Source organism: Manis pentadactyla, chromosome 2 (genome assembly GCF_030020395.1).
Source record: "Manis pentadactyla isolate mManPen7 chromosome 2, mManPen7.hap1, whole genome shotgun sequence".
In the NCBI taxonomy this organism is placed as follows: Eukaryota; Metazoa; Chordata; class Mammalia; order Pholidota; family Manidae; genus Manis; species Manis pentadactyla.
The window spans coordinates 67223027-67241242 of NC_080020.1; the positions used below are offsets into that span (position 1 = coordinate 67223027).

General features: G+C 37.8%; 1 protein-coding gene and 1 pseudogene across 2 annotated transcripts in view; both read left to right on the top strand.

The window, feature by feature from the left end:
* Positions 1 to 18216, top strand: part of KIAA0825 (KIAA0825 ortholog) — a 432275-nt gene that overhangs the window by 155767 nt on the left and 258292 nt on the right. For both annotated transcript variants that reach the window (XM_036925703.2, XM_057493384.1), the window contains 2 exons: positions 2710 to 2820; positions 16453 to 16592. In XM_036925703.2, the coding sequence (XP_036781598.2) occupies positions 2710 to 2820; positions 16453 to 16592 (251 nt within the window). The remainder of the gene's footprint in view (positions 1 to 2709; positions 2821 to 16452; positions 16593 to 18216) is intronic.
* Positions 4891 to 7950, top strand: LOC130681135 (aminoacyl tRNA synthase complex-interacting multifunctional protein 1-like; annotated as a pseudogene).

An 18216-nucleotide genomic window follows, 5' to 3' on the forward strand; every position in this document is an offset into this window, starting at 1 on the left:
TCAGTCTGTCACTTGCTTTGAGTGCGCCTTTTCAGCCCCTTGCTGTATCTCCTCTCACACTGTACCAGCACCCTCCTCTAACTAGCTCCCTTGCTAGTGCATGTCTCTCTTCTGTACCTTTACTTTCTTGGCCTCTCTGTCCACACTTTGGAACATTGCTGGTGAAAATCACTCAGCTGTCCTTTGGTGTCATTTTACAATTCCACTCTTTGTCCTGTCTTTGTGGAGAGCTCCCTCTTTCATCCTTTTCCTCTTTGGCCAAACCCTCCACTTTGTCCCATCCCACTATTTGTTGACAGATGGCCCAATTTCTTTACTTTTCTGAGAAAACCCAACTGTCATGAATGTATGTTATCTTCTCAACTCCATTCTTAGTAATTGTCTGAATCCCTGCTCACCTCTGTATGTTTTGATTGGTGATCAGTGTGTCTCTTTTCTGAACCAAAGCAAATCCTTTCACCTGAGCTCTTGATAGTATTTATCTCTTACTTCATGGCCTTAGTCTTTTAAATAGTCTATCTTCTGGTTCTTTCCCCCAAGACTCTCTTGTTTGTTTATTTTATTTTTTTAATTCCTTCTTTATTATTGTGTTTCCCTTCTAAACTATAGTTTGAACTCCCTATCTCCACCTTTACCCCCACCATTCGCTAAATGCCCTGCAACTGCCCTCATCCGGCTAAACAAACAACATGGGCCAGTTCATCCATGCATACCCAACTGCCAACTCCCAATATTTGACCCTCTCTTCAGCTTTTGACATCATTGGCCATTTCTCTTCCTGTGGCTTCCTTAACATCACTTTCTCCTGGCTCTTTGCCTACTTCTCTGATTATTTTCTCACATCACCCTTTAAGTTTTGGTGTGTTCCACTGTTCTGTCCTTGACCGTTTTCTCTTCTTACATTCTTTCATTGGGTAAATTCACCCATTCCCATGGCTTCACCATTATACTAATGACTTCAACTTCAGTATCTTCAACACGGATGTCTCTTGTACACACTAGATCCTCTTTGGCCAAACCCTCCACTTTGTCCCATCCCACTATTTGTTGACAGATGGCCCAATTTCTGTACTTTTCTGAGAAAACCCAAAAATCCAAGTTTTTGTCGGATCTCTCTCTTTGAATGTACTTCAATCATCTGCAGCTCTCTCAACATATCTAAAACTAAGTAAAATACCTGCAAATCATCCCAGACTTTTCCTTTTCCCTTAACCCCCTTCTCCCTTCCGCCTCATGCCATCTCCAACCCCATATCATTAGGGAAAGAGTACTATTAATTCTATTAATTTTACACTTTTTATATTGCCTCCTAGTCACTATTTCTTCTGCTTCTTCCTTTGTTGTATGACCTTGTCCTCTTCTCCCTTGTCTGCGGAAATACCACCTTCATTTCCTCCTTTTCTCCAGCCCTGATCACTAGGGCTCTATGCTTCAATCAGCTCTCCTCACTAGTGCACAAATGCTTTTGCTAAAATGTCATATAGCTGATATAATTCCTATGCTCTAAACTCTTCAGTGATTCTTCTTTGCTGGTTCAAAGTCCAGACTCCTTAGAAAAGCATGTCCTAGTATCCTGACCTAGCTTCTGCCTACCTCTGTGCTTTATACAGCAGAATATATGAAATGGATTATGAAAGCCTCCTTTTGAAACCTATTTAAGGAATTGTATTCTATTCGAAATTTAGTGAGTAAAAAAAAAAAACGGCTTTCAAAGAAAAGATATTTAAAGTCTAAAAAATGCTGAATGTATTTAATTAGAAGGTGTTCTGCTTTGCAAGACAAACTGGGGCAAGGTAGATCAAATTTGGAAAATCTGAGGATACAAAGAGCAGGATGTGGAATGAAAAGAACAGGGTTGAGTTTTCAGAATGGAAATCAGTTGTACATATTATTTAAAAGATGTTATTGCTTGTGTACTATACAGAGAGATAGTACTACTTTAAACAATTCCATTTCTAAAATGTTCCCAGTTGTCCCTGTTAACTCCCTGCAGGCTAATATAGTCTGTTATTATAAAAATTTTAGTAGCCAAGCTATCTACTAAAGATTTTATGTGACAAGTCCGTTCTTATTCCCTCAAGATTTATTGTTGAGTTTCGGCCAACCTAGAAAAATGGTAGTCATTTTGCCAAAGAAAATTGTAGACCAGGTATTCTGGCCAAATTGTTCTAATTTTGAAACCATTGTCATATATTTTACAGTTAAATTATTTTTTACAGGCCCTCTTTAGGCCCTTAGTGGCATACAAAATTAATTATAAGTTCTCATTAACTGTTTAGTATTTATAAATCACTTTAAAGAGTAAAAAGAGGTCCCTTCCTATTTTTATATTTTTTATATTTATATGTTTTTATATTAATGAAGCAAATATGACAGTAATAACATTTATTGGATCCAGATTGAGGAGAGAGGCATAAGTACTATTCATTATACACTTTTTTGACAAGTTTTATAATGGGAGTTGTTAAAAATTAAATGATAATGGTATTGTCATACCTTTCCAAGTGTAAGGATCACTATAAAGAGGCCTGTGAGTCACCTATTAACATAAATCCCAAGTGGATAAAGTTGGGGCATTACCTATATTAGTGCAGTACCATTTTGTGTAAAGTCATTAACTTTGAATACTAAGTAAAAATAAACAGTTTTGATGGTCTTCATAGTTAATGTTTACTGCACATTCTAAAATAAGTATTTTTATTTCCCTAGGACTTTTCAGCACGGCATGAAAGATTCTGCTTCAGATTCCTTAAAACCTTTTTTCAAGGAACCATTACATTGGTTTTCTTGCATATCACATTTCTACCCTTCTTTACTCAGGTAAGAGACTCTAAATGGTATACTATCTATAATTCTATAATTCCTCTAAAGCTTAATTGAAACTTCTGTCCATAGAGGTAAACGCATCTCACAAAAAGATTTTACAACTTTTTACAAGACACAGGTAAATGAAGAGTATTATTTCTTTTTTTTTTTTGCTCAAGAATCAAAGATACAGGCTTCATAATCATTCTACTAACTTAGAGCTTTACTGATATAAGAGAAAAATGTGAATTTTTGGAATTTAGTTTTATTTTAGCTAATTGCCTAGCCATTTTTAAATTAGTCCATTTTGATCTGTGACTGGAGATTTGATAGTTCTCCTACTAATTATAAAGAAATGACAGCAAAACTGTAATTCATGTTACAAACTCAGAACCTCAGGTAAACATTGAGAGAGGTAACTTTTAAAATTATGAATAGGGCTTTTCACTTCTATTGTTTAATTAATAGCATTTAAATATAACTTAAAGCATTTAATGCACTTCCAGAGTAATCTGATAATGTTTTGTGGCATTATATAAAATGTCAAAATGTTTGAATCTTTGCTGAATACATCTTTGGAAAGTACCTTTCCTTGGTACCTGTGAATAAATATATCATGTATAGCTGAAGAAGATAGTGTTAATCCCCATACATTCTTGATTTACCTTAGAAATATACTATCAGTTATCCCATCTAAATTGACTGACTATATCTCTCTTGAGGAACAAGAGTCCTACCCAGAAATAGAGGGAGTGAAAGCCTCATACACACAATCTCTGTCGGCACAACAAGCATGTACTGTCAACCTATTATGTACCTGTCCTCATGTAGGTAATGGGCAATCCAAGATCAATGAAACAGACTCTATTTTCAAGGGCCTCTGTGTATTACTGTTACTTCACTTAAAAATTTTAAACATTTCTGATTAGTTCCTTATGATTGATTCCTATAAATGGAACACCCTCAATACCCTGCAGCTTTCATGTAAATATACTCTTACGTCACTGAGAATTAAATAACTGACTCCTTAATACTCATTATTGAAAAAATAACAATTGAATCTTTGTCAGTGAGTTAAGCAAGTAATCTGTGTCACTTTGAGGAGTTGCCAGACTCCTACACATATTTGTTCTCTATGTTATTATCACTCTGCTTTACTCCCTTGGTATTACCATCTGTTCCTTAATCTACAACCACTGGGGTTATCCCTGGTTAGGTGTTGCTGTATAAGACTTCAACCTCCAGGCTTGCTCAATTCAGCCCAGCTAGAGGACTGGGAAGGCAGCTTGGAAATGGGCTTTTCTTCCAAATAGAATTTCTTACATTGAACTTCTTTCTCTTTTCCATACCTAAAGAAAGCATAAATGAATTAACATAGTTTATTGAATATTGAACTGACAGTGAAAAACAAAATGGCTATATCAGTACAGAGCAGATGTAAATGTATGGGTTGTTTACCCTTGTGTTTGCTTGTCTGATCGGGAGCATCACGGAGAGAGTATCAGACCATGTAACATCAGCCCAGGAAAAGATGAAAGTCCAAATGACTAATGAATGCCTATTACTTTCACACCATTATAAAGTAGAAAAATTGTAAGTCAAACCATCATAAGTCAAGGACTGTCTGTATTAAGATAAAAAGTTTAAAAGCAGAAAGAAACCTCATTTTTTTATTGCTCTTTTGTAGAAACCTCATTTTTTTATTGCCTTTTTGTTCCCAGGGCTGACCCTATAACCTATACAGATGATTTCTAGCTCTGCTTCTCCAACTCTGAGCATTTACATTTACTCCAACAGTATATGTCCAGCTGCCCATGTTTCTTGAGTGACCCACTGTATTTCTGGAAACCCAGTATGATATCCTCAACCAATCCTTCCTTCCACTCTTCCCTTGTCCTCTATGCATGGTGTCTTCTATTAGGAGTGTCATCATAAACACATCCAGGGTAGGATCTTGATTAGTTTCCATATTGGGCTGCTTTGCTTATTCCTAGCATTATCAAGTGCAGTTGATTCTTCCTCCACAGTTCTCTCATAACCACCTTTTCAATCTGTTACAACAACCTTAGTCCATTTTCTCATTATTTAACATGTTTGAAATACTTTTTCATTTTATCATTGTCCTATCCAAGAACTTATAGTAGCTTCTTCACCCACAGTGTCTGGCTTATTTTATGAGGCACCCAACAGTTTTCTCTACTCTAGCTGTCAGTGTCCTCTCTTGTCTTTAAGTTATTCTGCCCCTGCCCAACCTGGTGATAATAAGTAGTGACCGAGGACGAGGTGCAAGGGGGTTGGTGGTATTGGCTGAGAGAATGGAAGATGGGGAGCAAGGTGAGGCTGCATGCAGGAAGTGGGAGACAGAATTTGGAGTTGAATCTGCTAGGACGTCTAGTGGGGACACATCACTGGTTGTTTCTCACTGCCTTAGTGTGCAGCAGGCTGTCCCTGCCTGGTCTCTGCTGAGGCTGCCCTGGTGGCAATGGTCACAGATCCATGATTTTTTGCCATTTCTTGGCAAAAATGGCAACAAGTGATGCTGTTCTGAAGAGACTGGAACAGAAAGCTGCAGAGGCAGATCAAATTATTGAATATCTTAAGTAGCAAGTTGCTTTTCTTAAGGAGAAAGCAGTTTTGCAGGCAACTTTGAGAGAAGAGGAGAAACTTCGAGTTGAAAATGCTAACTTGAAGAAAGAAATTGAAGAATTGAAACAAGAGCTAATTCAGGCAGAAACTGAAAATGGAGTGAAACAAATAATACCATTCCCGTTTGGTACTCCACAACTAACTATGTTACTACCATTTCTGAAAATGTGATTCAGTCTATATCAAAAACAACCATGTCTACTGGTGCAAAAAAAAACAGATAAAAGAAGGAGGAGGAGAAGGAAAGAAGGTGAAAGAGAAAACTGAAAAGGAAGGAGAGGAAAAGGAGAAAACAGCAATCCATAGCAAGAAGTGCTGACTCAAAGCCAGTAGAGGCTTCCAGTCTGAATCTTGAACTTGGTTGTATCATCTCTGCTATAAAACATCTCTGCCTGGTGCAAATTCTTCGTAAGCAGAAGTCTATGTTGGAGAAACAGTCCCAAGAAAGTTGTCAGTGGCCTGGTGAATCCCATTCCCCTTGAACAGATGTAAAATAGGGTGGTGATTTTGCTTTATAACCTGACACCTGCAGTGATGAGGGGAGTAGGATCTCAGCAATGGTGCTAGTTCCCCAGAGAAAGGTGACTCAGTTACTCTTGATCCTTTTCCTGGAGAGCCTGACAAGGAGCTGAATCCTAAGAAGATCTGGGAGTAGATCCAGCCTGATCTTTACACCAGTGATTGTTGTATGACTATATACAAAGGAGCTCACTTTGAGGTGAAAGGGAAGGAGTGTGTAGGGCTCAAACTGTGACCCGCAGTGGAATAAAATGAAATAAAATTCCCCAGTTACTGAAATACAATGGAGAAAACTTTAAAACGAATAAAAAGAAATATATTTGTCACTTGTACAGAAAAAAAAAAAAAAAGCAGGCACAGGTGTTGGATGCTTTTAACTTAGTGATTGCTTATTCTCAGCTTCAGAGGCTGTGCAGTTTTCTCTCCCAGAATGTCTTTGGTTTTTTTCCCTTGCCTTCCTAAGTTCTCCATGCAAGAAACAGTATGATCCCCCTACACTGAGTGCAGTTCCTTCTGACAGGTATGCTCTAACAGGTCCATATAATCTGCTTAGAAAGACATGATCCATGTGATTTATGATCCAGCTTGTTCAAAGCAGAGGTATAGTCAGGAAACCAAGGTAGCAATAAAAGTCATTTCAGAATAACTCAAGTTATTGATGTGTGTTTGCCAAACATTGCAATGGGAATTCCTATACCACCATCATATGATTTTAAAGGTCTCCACCTTTCCATCCATTTCCCACACATATATCAGCTGTTTCTGTGTGGTTTTCACCTTGAAGTTGCCTTCATAACTCCTTTCCTTACCTTTTAGCCTCTAAGATGAACTATTGGGGGCATTGCATGGGTTGGATGGTGACAAATTAAAAATATGTTAGGCTTTTCTTTTCGTAAAGGGTGAGGTTGAAAGGAGAGGTGAGTGAAACAAGGATCTTGGTCATGTCTTCAACTGTTTGCTCATTTATTTACACCTGTGCATTTTTTTGAAAGTCAGCTTTTAACAGTATTAAATATATTAAGATAATGAGCTAAGAGTAAGTGAGAAGGAAGAAACAGAGCAAGGAGCAGTACATGAAGTTAGGATTTAAAATAAAAGTTACAAATACATAAACAGATGAACTATACATTTGTCTGTAAGATTACTATAGAAAGCCTATGAAGTACAGAAATTGGTAAAAATAAAATTTATCATGTTCTCCAGAACCCCTAGAATAGCATTTAGAAGAGTTTGCTTTAGAGAAAATAAATATATTTTCAAAGCACTAAGTAAAATGTACTGTATTCATTATTGCTAGCAGTGGCTAACAATGTGAGTTTATTTAGAAAGGGTAATCAGTTTCATGCTAGATTAAACTAAGGCATGTGGAGAATATCTTAATTTCAAGGTTAATACCATGATGTCATACTGTGCTTGCATATAAGTGTTCAAGAAAGAATACTATCTTCATCATTTATAATGTTGCATTATACTTCTTTTTATTATTATCCAGGCTTTCATCTTTTCATGGTTCTTTAAATATCTCCAAATATTTTTGAGGTCCTCCTTAACTAAGCAGGTCATAACAACACACTGAATCCAAAGGCATAATCCGTATGAGTAAACAGCCCATTCGTTTTACACTGCTCGTTTTCTTTTATGATGACAACATGATATTTTGATTCGTGGCCAGTCCATTCTGAGCTGTGGACATTTTTTTCCATTATGCTTTTGTTCCTATTGTGCTTTTACTCAGTATAATCCTGTTTTAGATTTATATACTTTTTGTCTCCCTAAATATATTAAGCTACCTTTGGCTTCATTATATTATAGGCTATGTGGTCTTTCCTTTTATCCAGTTCACCAAGATGTGTTCATTCTTTCTTTCAATAAATGCATTTACATCTTTTTCACAAAGTGAGGCACTGTGCTAGGTGTTAATTGTGCAAGAGATAGGCAATGAAGTTTGAGACGAAGTCCCTTTCCTCAACAGTTACATATTGGTGAGGAATTCAATCTTAATGACCTACTTTACAACAGAATACAGCACCATCGTCCACTTCCTCTATTTGAGAATACAGGATCCTGATTTCCTCCTGAGGTATTCCACCAATTTCTTTCTTCCTTTCTTGTTGCTGTTTCCCTGTCTCCTTTGCAGGTTCATCTACTTTGACCTAGCCATTTAATATTGAATGTGTTTAGCATTCTATCTTACAGCTCTTTCTAGTGAAGTTATACATGCCTATGGCTTCATGTATTCCCTACATGCTCCCAAATTTTATCTCTAATTTTAACTATTCCTAAGACTATGAACCCATATATCCACGGGTGCCAGCCATACATGCATACCTTCTTGAGGTTTCCACCTGGAGATCACAAAGATACCTCAAAGTGACCACGACCCAAACCAGAGATAGAATATTTCCCTCCAAATTGGTCTTCTTCAATTATTCCCTATTTCAGCTCTGGTTACTCCATGCAATTGTACAAGTAGGAGGCAACCTGAGTACCTCCCCTTTTATCTCTTACCATTTCCAACCAATTACTAAGTATCATTAATTTTAACTCCTAATATCTCCTATCCTTAACACCACTTTTGACTTAATCCAGACCATCATCTATCTCTCTCCTGATTACTGTAATGACCCCTTCATATTCTTCCCATATCTTACTGACTCCAATTTCCAATATTCTCCAAACTGCAGCTGGAGATTTCTTAAACCTAAATCTATGTTCAAAACTGAATTTTATCATTTCAGACTTACAGCTTAAAAACCATCCATGAATTCCCTTTTGTCCTTAAATACACATACACACAAATTAGCATGGCCTAGACGTACCCATCCCTGTAACCTCTTCTGATACCACCCTATGCTGTGATTCTGCTCTCCGTATAACCCTTTTACATTTCCTTGCCATGCCATGCTACTTTCTGTCACTGGATCTTTACACATGCTTTTCCCTTTTCCTGGAATATCTTCTTTGTTTTTTACCTAATTAATGTCCACTTATCTTCATATCTCAGTTCCAGTGTGACTTCTGTAAGGGAAGATTTTAATCAATCCTACTTCTTCTTACTACATCTTTTAATGGCATCTTTTGCTTGCCTTCATTGAATTTTCATGATTGTAATTTTGTCTTTTTTGTATGATCATTTAAGCTATGTACATATCTTCCATTTGATTCTGTAAAAATAGTGAGTGTTTTTTGCTTACTGTTGTATCTGCATGTCCTGGCACATAGAAATCAACCAACAAATATTGGTTGACTGAATGGGTGAGTGAAAGAACGAATGAGTTACAGTAGTATTGTTTGGGATATTGCCATATTAAATGGTACATTTAACTCTTTTCAAACATTTGATCTGGGTGGTAAAGCTCAGGCATGGGAAGCTTGGTTTTATTGAGGAGGTGGGCTTCTAGTATCCTTAGGAGAGAATATCTCAGTAGGAGGACAAAAAAGAGCTTTAGCCTCCTAGCTGGGGCTGACGTGCTGTTCCCCAGGACTGAGGAAGAGCTTAGAGAGCCTGTGCTCTGATGAGGTGCCGAACTTTGACATGGAGCCAACAACCAGGCGTGAAGTAATGAGAGCTTTTTTTACACCCAAGTTCTTAAGTGGCTTAAGTATCAAATCCTATATATATATAAATGTACAGAGTGTGGATGGACAAGCATCTGGATCATTGAGAAGATTTTCAGAGAAAAAGTCATGTGATTTTAAAAGAAATGAACATGTCAGACGAACTAGGTATTTGATATGCTGAGATATCGATTCATATTTTTCCTTTTCTGTAATGGTTTAAAGTTATTATATAAATAAGAGTATAGCAATGGAGCCAGCAATGAGATAATCGAAAACAACTATTGGTTTTCACATTAGATAGACAGAGTTTTGTAGAACTGTGTAGTTTTGTTTCCTCAATCAGGAGGTTGAATAGAGCCAAATTTTCCTCAATGCTATAAATACAATGTACCCACCAAGTATCAACTAGATTGAATGGAAAGTACATGGGGCAGTGGAATGAATATGGGTTTTAAAGTCAGAAAGACCTGGGTTCAAAGTCCAAAAGTTAGTTGACATATGTAAGCTTTAGTTTCCCGATATATGAAATAATTTATATTTTAGTGAGGAAGTTGAAATGTAAATACAGTGCAGTCTTACTGATCTACTTGAAAACGGCATGTAATAACATTGTCTACTTCTTCCATCTTGAAACAGCTAAGATGAGTATGTGGCACTCATCATTAAGTACTTACTCAATGATCATTCAGTACTGCTGTTAGGAAAGTGCTATATATTTCAGAAAGTGGCAAATTTTAATCAATTATCCCAACATGTTAAAAGAACCTACCAAAAGTGTGATGCAGTGAAAAGAATATTGAACTGCTTTCTTATTGGGTCTCTATACTTATCAGAAGTGTGATACCAGGGAAACCTTTCTGGAACTCCTCGTAACAGGATATTTATTATATGGTAGGCAGAGACCAATAATAAAGTCTGTAAAAAGATAACTTCTCCTTAAAAGGGATTGCTGAGTGATTCTGTAGAGTCCAGTGGCTCATGTAGTAGGTAAGCACTTTAGGGGGAGTCTAAAAATGATGATTGACATGTAATATTATCTTAAAAATTAAAATTCTTATGTACTTTTACAAATAGGATATGATAACCTGTGTAACATTAAAGTAGGAAGCTAGGGCTATAAGTTTGGAGTACTGATTTCTTTGGGTGATTTGGGGGAAATGGTATCATCCCAAGTGAGAAAGTTTTATTTGCTAAAATCAGGAAATCATACAGGTCTTCATAAATTGGACACCTACCCTTTAAGTTGTATGCTAGGTAATGTAGATATGACCAACTCTGAAAAAATGAGACTGTTAATCTACCTTAGTGGACAAAGTTATTTAAATTAAGGCAAATCGTATATATATAAATGTACAGGTAAACTATGTCTGATTTCTGTTTACTGAATCATCCTTAATTATAAAGATCATAGAGACTTAGCTGTAGACATATAGAGATTATAATATATGAAAACATTTTCAATGCTAAAACTGCATATCATCTATATACTCTTGGTTAAAGTGATAAAGAAAATATTTTGGGTTCCTGCCCTTCCACCAACCTTTTTCTCAGGTACTAAGGTTATCTTCCTGGAGAAAGATGACACAACTGATTTAAATAATTATCTTTACTTGTTTTCCTAAAAAGATTTTGAAGGGTGAGTTTTGGAAAGCCGAGTAGTATAGTAATATGGGGGCTTCTCTGATCTTGTTTTCCCACTTAAGGACTTTTACTTTCAGTATCTCTTTACTTATGTCCTTGCCTTTGTTCTCTGAATCAGGGAACTTATGGTCTCTGTTATAAATTCGGCCCAGTAATCCATGACAGGAACCATGTGGTTGAAATCAGTCCCTAGATACCTTGAATCACATGGTTCCAATTTGGGAATCGCCTTGAGACCACAAATGATTTTGGGTCAAAAACATGGTTTCCTCAATCAGGAGGTTGAATAGAGCCAAATTATCCTCAATGCTGTAAATATAATGTACCCACCAAGTATCAACTAGGTTGAATGGAAAGTACATGGGGCAGTGGAATGAATATGGGTTTTGAAGTCAGAAAGACCTGGGTTCAAAGTCCAATAGCCATATTTATTAGCTAAATGACCATAGACTCATTTCTCAATATTCCTGAAACAAAGATCGAGATGAACACTATATGTCTCCATGCATATCTAAGAAGCAGACCCTGAGGCAAGGGTTCAAGTGAAAGTAGTTTATTTTCTAAGTGGAGGAAACCCTGGAAGGGAAGTGAGCCAGTGAGACAAAGACAGACAGACAGCACAGAAAGATTGGTGTAATCAAGCCAGCTACCACAGAAGTAACCTTACTAGGAGAACTTAAGCCTTCTGGGGAAATTCTGTGAGCCAGTGTGAAAGATACATCTCAGAGTTATCCCACCAAAGGAGTAAGGATGCTGAGGTATTGATATAGCAACTTCCATCAGTCCATTGATTGAAGACTGATTCAGGAGGTGTTAATTTCCAACCTGTCTTGCTGGAAGGTAAAGAAATGCAGGTTCTGACAGCAAAAGGCAGGCCAGTGTCAACTGAGTGCTAAGGGCTGGAGGATGTTAGAGTGTTGACAACATCTGCTGTGGTCTGCCCCTTTGCACCACTGAAATGCACTCATTATTCATGTTAAGTTCTCTGAGTCTTGTCATTGATTCTTCAAGGTGATGGCTAGTCAAAATTTCTTTAAAAAGAAAAAAGTTTTATTACAGAAGAGCTAGTGAGAAAGCTAGAGTATCCCTTGCTGCAGTTACTCCTGAGTCTGCAAGTGATAATCATTATTACATTCCTCTACCACTTATTCCAGCTTCCCCTCACCCTCAGCCATCACATCTGCTCATTGATGTTGCTTGCCCAGTTGAGTTACTGAACGCTTCATCCCCAAGGGGCTGAACCCCTGGCTTCCATTCCCTTATCAGAATGTCATTACTTCAGTTGCCTCTTTATGGTTATTACCGGTCATGAGAGCATCTAGAGATGCCCTGGTGAAACTCCTGACATACTTCTCCCTGCTTTTCTTATGCAGTAGCAACTCTAGCTTCTCATTGATTAGGGCTAATTTCCCTTGCCAGTGTAAAAACTTGTTTTGCCCAATATACTGCTGGTATAGGAAGCCAAAAATGACCAGATGGCAGCTGTAACATTAGGTTGAGTGGAACTCTTAATGGTTGGTCCCTGTAGAGGTGTGCACACCCCAACTCACACCACCACAGAAATGTAAACCTCCACTCCACACAGCCTATGGGGAGTTGTAGGAATGAAAAATACAAATTCTCCAAGTGGATAATCAAGAAGAGTTGTGAGAAGGGCCTCTTCTACTTTCATTCTTGACTCCTGGACTCATGTAGTTTATCTCTTAGGGACATAGTACCATCTAATGGCTGTTTGTTCCAAATAAATATCAAATCTTGAAGGACAGTGCCCTAACATTGCTGGGCATTATCCCCAAGATGTGTATTTCAGAGTCCATTCCAATGTCCTATTCATCTGACAGCATCTGCATAATACATATATGATAGGATCAGTGCATCCTGTGGTCGTGTGGCCTGAGCAGTATGGCTGCTCATACTGCAGTCTGAACTGATGGCAGAACTTTCTCTTGCCCTGTAGCTCAAGCACAACCATGGTTGGGAATCCGGCTGCTGTGCACTGATACAGCTAACATTAAAAAAAATTCTACTGTAGTGTGAATACATACTAAAAAATTGCAGAATTACAAGTAAGCTACTTGATGAGTTTTCACAAAGTAAATGCACTGAAGTACTGCTAAGATTTTGCACAATGATTCTATTAAAATAATTTGTTTCATAAACCAATAATGATTGAACTCTAGTATGGTGTCACTCCTTACTACCTGGATTTGAAAAAAATCTTTAGGCCCATTCCTGCCCCAGAAATGTAGCATTTATTGGAGTATAAGTCTAATACAGTTCAGCCATAAATTCATCCTGTCTCCCAATATAAGATTTATGAGTTCCAGTGGATTTATAAATTTTTATTCCTCTTTGTATTGTATTACAGTAGAATTCAACATGTACATATTTGATGCACTTATGTGTGTGTGTGTGTGTGTGTGTGTGTGTGTGTATACTTTCCCTTTCTGTCATTTTTTTTGTGAGGCTAATCTCACTTTCACAGCTCCACCAGCTCAAAGGATGAGGGAACATATGCTTCTCCATATGCCCAACACAGACTCTTCAATGCATTTATTACTCAGAGCTTGGTGATTGAGGAATGTTTGTAATATTTTATTTTTCTTCATAGTGAGTCATCATTATACTGTACATTTCAAAATCTGTAAAAAGTTTAAAGATCCAAGAATTGAGGTACATTTCAACAAACAGTTTCCCATCTGGTAAATGAGAGGTTTTATTTATAACCAGGTATTCAGATACAGTGGTATGAAATGACATTCAAATTATTTAGCTATATTACATGTTCTAAGGGCTGAGCAAAAACCATTCTCCAATCCATTCTACAGCCAAATCAGAATACCCCTCTGCTTTAACTCTCGAATGGATCCAAAATCCCCACCTTGGTTAATGAGGCCCTCCATGATCTGGCTCCTGTTTCCTTCTTCAGATTGTCACTTATTATTCCCCCTCCTTTTCTACACTCCATCAAACTGGATCTTTCAGTTCTTTAAATGTATCCTTCAATCAGCACTCAGTTCATGCAAAGTATGTATAGGTAGGAAATGTTCAAAAACTAAGTCAATTTTAACACAAAACTTACAACACAACTAGCTGCTTTTCATCTACTGAAAGCCAAGCAAGTTTCAGAATTCACCACTTAGGATTTAGGATGAAAATAGGAACAGTCAACGTGAGGATCTGCTTTAGTGTTTCCTTCCAAAAGGCTCCCTTAGTGGATTCTTCCTCTGGTCCCATACTTAGAACTACTGCAGGACCCAGATCAACCTAGGAATACCCAAAGTAATTGAGAGCTTGTGAAATGATGGACTCAATTCCTCTAGCCTGAGAGTTAACTCTCACTTCCCTCTTCATCATTGACCCAGGGCAGTTTTCCTAGCTAACACTGCACCACCAATTGCCCAAGGAGTTTCTCTATTTCAAGTTATGTTTGCAGAATCTTACATGGGAAGCCTGAGTTAGTCCAAAGTTCAGGTGAGGCTGAAGGATTCTGTGTACCATAAGGCTGTGAGGTGTTCCAAATGCCAAAGCAAGCCAAAGGGTGGGGGTGCTTTGAAATTTCATTTTGCATCTTCAGATCCTCTCACTTTTGCTTAAACCGTCTTTTGGCAAAGACTCCTCTTTTTTAAAAAGTTTGCCTACCCATTTACGAGCATGTGAGTCAATCAGCTAACATTTACAGAGCCCTTAAATGTGCTTGGTTCACTGGGGGGACCTTTGGGGATGTGAAACAAGTGTCCTCCTGAGGCTTGAGCCTGAGTGGAGAGATTAAGCTTTACTTGATGAAATACTAAAGTGCTAAAATGCGTATGTTTGCTGTAAGTGCTTTAATTCAGAGTGAGAGAAACCACTATGGAGAGACATTTTTACTGAAGACTCCACAGAGAAAGTGATGTTTTTGCTGCAAATTGAAGGATGGGTAGGATGAAGACAAGAAAAAGGTTATGGGGAGTTCATTGCATGTGTGGTAGCCAAGGTGGACCTGCATGGACACAAAGGCACAGAGACAGGAAAGACGGCACCATCTGGGTCTGTCCCGACTACCTGTGTTCCAGAGAGCACACCTTCCACAGTGGTTCTCAAACCTTAGTGGGCATCAGGATCTCCTGCAAGGGGCTTGTTAAAACAGGTTTCTGGGGATCACCTCCAGAATTTCTGATGGGATGAGGCCCAGAAATGTGCATTACATTCTCAGATGCTGCTGATGCTGCGGGTTGAGGCCCAAGCCGTGAAAACCACTTGTCTAGACTCTGTTAACTGGATGGTTTATCCCTCAGTAAATTTCATCTGGAAATGATGCTGCAGATCGTCTCTCTCAGTAGTACTCTTTGTTCTGCCCTTTTTTCTACTCCCATTCGCACCTTTACATTGCTCAATCATCTTCCCTGCCCAATGCCACACTAGTCCCACAGTGCTTATGGCTGCAACCCAGTTGAGTTTGATGATTTCCTGCCTTTTTTGTTGTGGTGGTTGTAAGCTGATTTCAGATGTTTTGATCTTTAGCCAGTCAAAACTTTGAGATTTTAGAAGGAAAAAGTGAATCATGTTTCTAGTTTTCAGTTTTTACTTTACTTCCTTATCTCTTGCCAATTCATTGGTAAATTACTGTGGTAATGTGGGGGACCTAAATTTGATTTTCAGCTCAACACTGATGATAACTTCCCAGGTAGAAGCTTATTTGCCTTGGAATTATTTCTCTTTGATGAAACGATTACCCAAGTAGGCAGCAGTGTGACTATTAAGAGTGGTTCTAATTATTGCTTGTTGATTTAAGGCTTTATGTATTAAATGATTAGATTATAGTTGACCCTTGACAGAAGCTTTGAATTCCTTTAGTTTTATTAGCAGTTATATAGTGTACATGGCATATTACAAAGTAGTCAAAACTCATCATTAACTTCTTTCCATAAATAATGAAAGGAGTTAATAGCACATAGTAGGCACTCATATTTGGTGAATGAACAAATAAATGCATTCAAAATAAATGCATAAGTAATTTTTATTTATTCCATGAAACAGTTCTGGGAACTATAGGCATGGTTGTTTTGTATCAGTTTTAAATTTGGCAGGCTACCAAATGTTAATTTGCTTTTAGCTAGTTGAGATTAAATGTAATTCCTTTTTTGAGCAACCCCAAAGTAAACAAGCATGAAAACATTGTCAGAGTAATCTGGGAGGAACTGACATTTAGAGGAGTTAGCATTACCTCTGTACTTTAAGGCTATTAATTTCATAGATAAATTAACTTCATTACTCCACCTTTATCTTGCATTTTGAAAGGACTCCATCAGCTGGACAACTTACAGTGGAGGGTCAGTTGAAACTGCTCTTATCCCAGCCAGGTTGTAATTGGAACCTGCTTCTGGAAACCCTTCTGCATCATGATGGTCTTTTACTGAGAATATTGCTGAAGAGCTCAAGTGAGTATTGAAGGTTATGAGAATGTCCTAAAAAAACCCAGTCATTGGTCAAGTTGAGTGACTTTGTTTTCCTACTTGAATGTTGGTAGAAGGATGCAAACCAACCACAGTGTGTCAGTATCAGCGGGGTGAGCCGTAGGCAAAGTAGTGAATCATTATATAAACCTGTTGGAAAGGTTTTTTTTTCAGGGACTCTGAATTAGAGAAAACAATATTTTTACATGATACCATTCTGTCACAACTTCCATTATATAGAAATGTGTCAATATCCAAGGACTTGAAATGCCAAAGAAAATTACAGGAACACAGTTGTAAGTCCAAAATAGGAATCTCAGTTAGACCTGAGAGAGAGAGAGAGATTGCATTAGGCCACACTAGAAATTTCAGTGGACCATGAACAGTGTTTGTGTAACTTATAAACAAGCAAGCTGTGGCTCACATCTATGTCCATTGGTATATGGAAAAGTAATCATGAGAAAATTATGAATCAAGATTGAGGAGTTATAGGAAACTGTACTTCTCTTAATTAGACTTTCCTTTTTTCCCTGTGAGTACTATTATAGAAAATGGTAAGTAATGCTATTCAATCTAATATTGTATCCCCACTGATCTTCTGATACATTTAAGAAGTTTTCCAACCATGTTCACATGACCCTACACATTTCTCCTCCTATGCTATGCTACATGTGAAGCCAGATTAATTTCACCAATCACTGATTTCACTGTAGATTTCCTGATTCAAAATCTTTTTCTCTTCTTCCACATCACCTTCAGAATCAAATCTCTGTCCGTCAGCCATTCAAATATGATCCCAGACTAGTTTTCTATTCTTTATTCCCACTATTCCCTTGTGTGCATGCACACACACACACACTACCCCATTGCAGCCATTATATGGGGTATAATGAACTTTACAGCATCTTGGCTGCTTGCTTGCACTTAGCATATTCTGCCTTATATTGTTATTATAGTTGTATGTGTCTGAGGCAGTGTCACCCAGCCCTACCAGCCTGTTGGTATACAAATGTGGTTAATACTATAACCCTGTCCAAATTGCTCTAGTCATTTCTGGGAATTTTTGGTTTCTCAGATGTTCTCACAGCCAGTCCCCCATATTCTTGTTCCCCATCTACCCTGATGTTGGCTTCCAAAAAGCCACTTAGGGGAGGGGACCTCACTGCTGAGCTGCTTGTGTGAATATTGTTTCTCCCCTGGTGCTCTCAAATCCATAAAATCTTGTGCCAAAGGTCACTACAGCTCCTCAAGTCTCACTGTGTTCCACGCAGAAGTCTGGAGGTTCACCCTCTCCCAAACCCTGAATCTGACTTTATTCCCTTAGCCCCCAAACAGTTTTGTTGGAACCTCAAATCTCATAAAATTCGTCCACAAGCAATTTCTTCAGCTGCAGATTTTAACTCCACTGTCCTACAGAAAGAACTGGTGCCAGGGCAACTACTTCCTCAAAGTAGCCAACATTTTTTGCTTACTGATTAGGTGTCAGGCACTATGCTAAACACTTTACATTTGTTATCTAATCTGATTCTCATAACCTTGTAAATTATATACTATGTTTTCCTCATCTTAAAAATAACAACATTAGAGTAGATGTTACTTGCCCAGAGAC